The 3,063-nt window shown below is 34.6% G+C and overlaps 1 protein-coding gene across 3 annotated transcripts; it reads left to right on the forward strand.

Annotated features, from left to right (window-relative positions):
- The first annotated feature begins 848 nt into the window (after positions 1-848).
- LOC109589814 (uncharacterized) lies at positions 849-3,047 on the forward strand. Of its 3 annotated transcripts, none has more exons than XM_020005820.1 (4): positions 849-1,693; positions 1,739-2,176; positions 2,231-2,791; positions 2,886-3,047. In XM_020005820.1, the coding sequence occupies exons 1-4, from the start codon at positions 1,006-1,008 to the stop codon at positions 2,987-2,989; spliced, it is 1,791 nt and encodes a 596-aa protein (XP_019861379.1). In that variant the 5' UTR covers positions 849-1,005; the 3' UTR covers positions 2,990-3,047. The 3 variants fall into 3 exon arrangements, with proteins under 3 accessions (XP_019861379.1, XP_019861381.1, XP_019861380.1); XM_020005822.1 differs by having other exon boundaries at positions 2,231-2,838; positions 2,886-2,976; XM_020005821.1 differs by having other exon boundaries at positions 852-1,693; positions 2,231-2,767.
- The last annotated feature ends 16 nt before the right edge of the window (positions 3,048-3,063 follow it).

Here is a 3,063-nt window from a genome sequence, read left to right on the forward strand (position 1 = left end):
AAGGTAAATAGTCTAGATGCATACTGTCATCTGTCAATTGCCAAGTAGATCTAAATACATCAGAATTATCAGCTATAGTAGCATTGGGTATTATTATTATGCATTTGACAGGTTACAATAATGCAAAATGAAGCATATCGACAATTATAAAGGAATTACAAACTACAAAGTCTACATTGACATAATTTGAATTAATTTGTGCTTGTGTGTACTATTATTCTTTAATCAAATAATGTAGTTAATATTAATAAAAACCAATTGATACATCAAACAACTCTACAGGCAGAAACAATTCTAATACATTTTTACAGTCTCATCAATACATGTATATCTTAACTACCGGTATACAGTGGCGGATCTGGGCCCGGGCCTAGACGGGCCATGGCCCGGGCATCAGAAGTCAGTAATGAGATTCATTAGATGCAATGTAAACAATTCCCTGCCTCAAGTTTAGATAAAGCAAACCACAAGTACCTACAAGTGCTTCAAGGGCATTCTAAGCACTGCATAAATAAGGAAATTGTCATAAAAATGGCCAAAAGATGCATAACTGGTTGAAAAGTGGACACACCCACTTCCTGGCCCTACCATTAACTTGCACCCAGATCCGCCACTGCCGGTATATACCCCACTGAATACTTGGTGCACACACACACGCACACAAAATGCACATGCACTCTAACTGCAAGCCTAAAACAGTTTAAACAGGGCATTATTGATTGGATCGATGGCTATTTGATGCATTATGCCTTTAAAAGAATTTCATCGATAGCTAAAGATATGTGTGGTCGGCATAAGAATATAATATAAGAAAATCTAAAGCCCATTTCAAAAAATGTACAACCATTTTTGATATCAAATAGTCTACTATAATAGATTTCTTGATCTTGTTTGCATCAGCTGAATTTGAAAACTCTGAATACTGATGATGGATGTGGGAGATAGAGATCATTTCTGAGGGCGTGGTTCAGGAGCACAGAGATAAGCATAGAGGCGATTGAAGAAATGTCTTCGTGTCTTCTGTTACTGCTGTGCTGCTTCATAAGCAATGGGATATTACTGGAGGTTAATGGAAAGTCTTGTACTGAAGGATTTATGGATTATAGTCTTCTACAGAATAAAGCAAGAACTCCATCAGGGGCGTTACGTGATAACAGACTAACTGAAGGCACTGCAACAAGATGGATCATCATTGAGGATCAAGATGAGAACTTCATGAAGAAAGACATCATGTTCACGTGTGCTACAGTTATAACAGAAATATTGATTGGAGTTGATATAAGGACAGTTAATAATAATAGAAATTTATATCCAAAAATTGAAGTATGGGCTCCAAAGATTACTCTGCCAGACCGTCGAAAGATGCCGCTGCCGCCAATTAATGAGTACACTAGAGTGATATCTGTTGAAATCAGACTGACTCCTGATAACTTTACAACTAATGGACAGTATTGTTTCACTCTCCCTACTCCATTAAATGTCTCCAGTGGATACAGGATTGGTGTATATCAACCTCCTGATGACAGAAGTGTTGTTAGATTTCATTATATGAACCTTCCTACTAATATTGATGGAACAGGAAAAATACAATCAGATAAGATTAATGATACTAACATTAAAATATCAGGAATGGGCAGAGATGTTGATTATGAATCATCGAGAATACTAATACACCCAATAGTACAGAATACAAGTAATATTAACAATGATATTATTCATTATTCATGTTTTAATATAGGTTGCTACACTCAACTTTTGCTGCCAGAGAGCATAATATTACCCTATTCTATTACTAATGCAATATTTATTTCTGATACAAGAATATTTCCTGATATAAGGTTCACATGTGATGGTATTATTACTAACTGGATAGTTTATACTTCCTCACAATATATGCCAGTAATTAAAATAAGACATTCAAATAATCTCACTACTACAGCAGCAACATTGAACACTACTGCTAGTAATGCTGTTAGGATTACTTCTCTTTTATATAATTTTACTATGAGCAATGAGATAGCAGTACAAGCTGGTGATATACTGATGATTGAAAGTAATTCTACAAATTATATGTACTATCAACAATACAATGGACCACACAATTACAGACTGGTGGACAACAATGAGTTAATTGCATTAGATGACAATGACTATCCACTCATCTCAGTTGCAGTAGGTAAGAATAACTTCTATTCAGTATTATGAACATCAATAAACTCTCCCATTATAGAACCCATATCAGTAACTACTACTGGTACACCTTCTAATTACATTACAACATCAACCACATCCTCAATAACTACATCAGATACCACTTCACTGTCATCAGTTATGGGACCTTCATTTAGTAGTACTAGTATGACAAGATATTCTACTACTACTACAGTAACTGCTGTTTCTACTGTTACTACTGCTGCTGTTCCTACTGATTCCATTACTACTAATTCCATTACTACTGCATCTATTAGTATTACTTCCTCACTAAGCACTACAATGACTTCAACACCAGGACAAGGCAATGCAGGAAATCGTGCATCTATAATACTAATAGCAATGATCAGTGCAGTCATTGTACTACTGGTAGTTACTATACTAGTAATATTGATTGTCAGTGTGGTGCTGTTTAGGAAAAAGAGGAAATTATCAATACCTGTATCATCTACTAGGAATGATAGTAATAGTAATCATGTTTATACTGATGTTAGTAGTACTGGGAATGATAAAGGAAGACTTGGTGCTGTAAACAATCCAAACTATCAACTACATGGTATACATAATGAGAGCATTTATAGTAAATAATGTGCTTTTACTACTAACAAAACTATAATGCATGAATAGGTATATACATATCCTAAGTATGATAATAATGTTAATATTTATTATAGTATTATATGCTGAAGCAAAGCCTGCATTGAATGAGCATGATGATATGATTGCTAATGCTAGCTATGAACCTGCTACTGTCAGAGGAATAGAAAGTAAGACATGATGCTCACAATTAATGTGATGATGTCAACTAATGCAATGCTTTATTGTCAGTTATTCAAGTAAAAGTTTTGATTA

The sequence above is a fragment of the Amphimedon queenslandica genome, unplaced genomic scaffold, assembly GCF_000090795.2.
Source record: "Amphimedon queenslandica unplaced genomic scaffold, v1.1 AMPQUscaffold_10852, whole genome shotgun sequence".
NCBI classification, from domain to species: Eukaryota; Metazoa; Porifera; class Demospongiae; order Haplosclerida; family Niphatidae; genus Amphimedon; species Amphimedon queenslandica.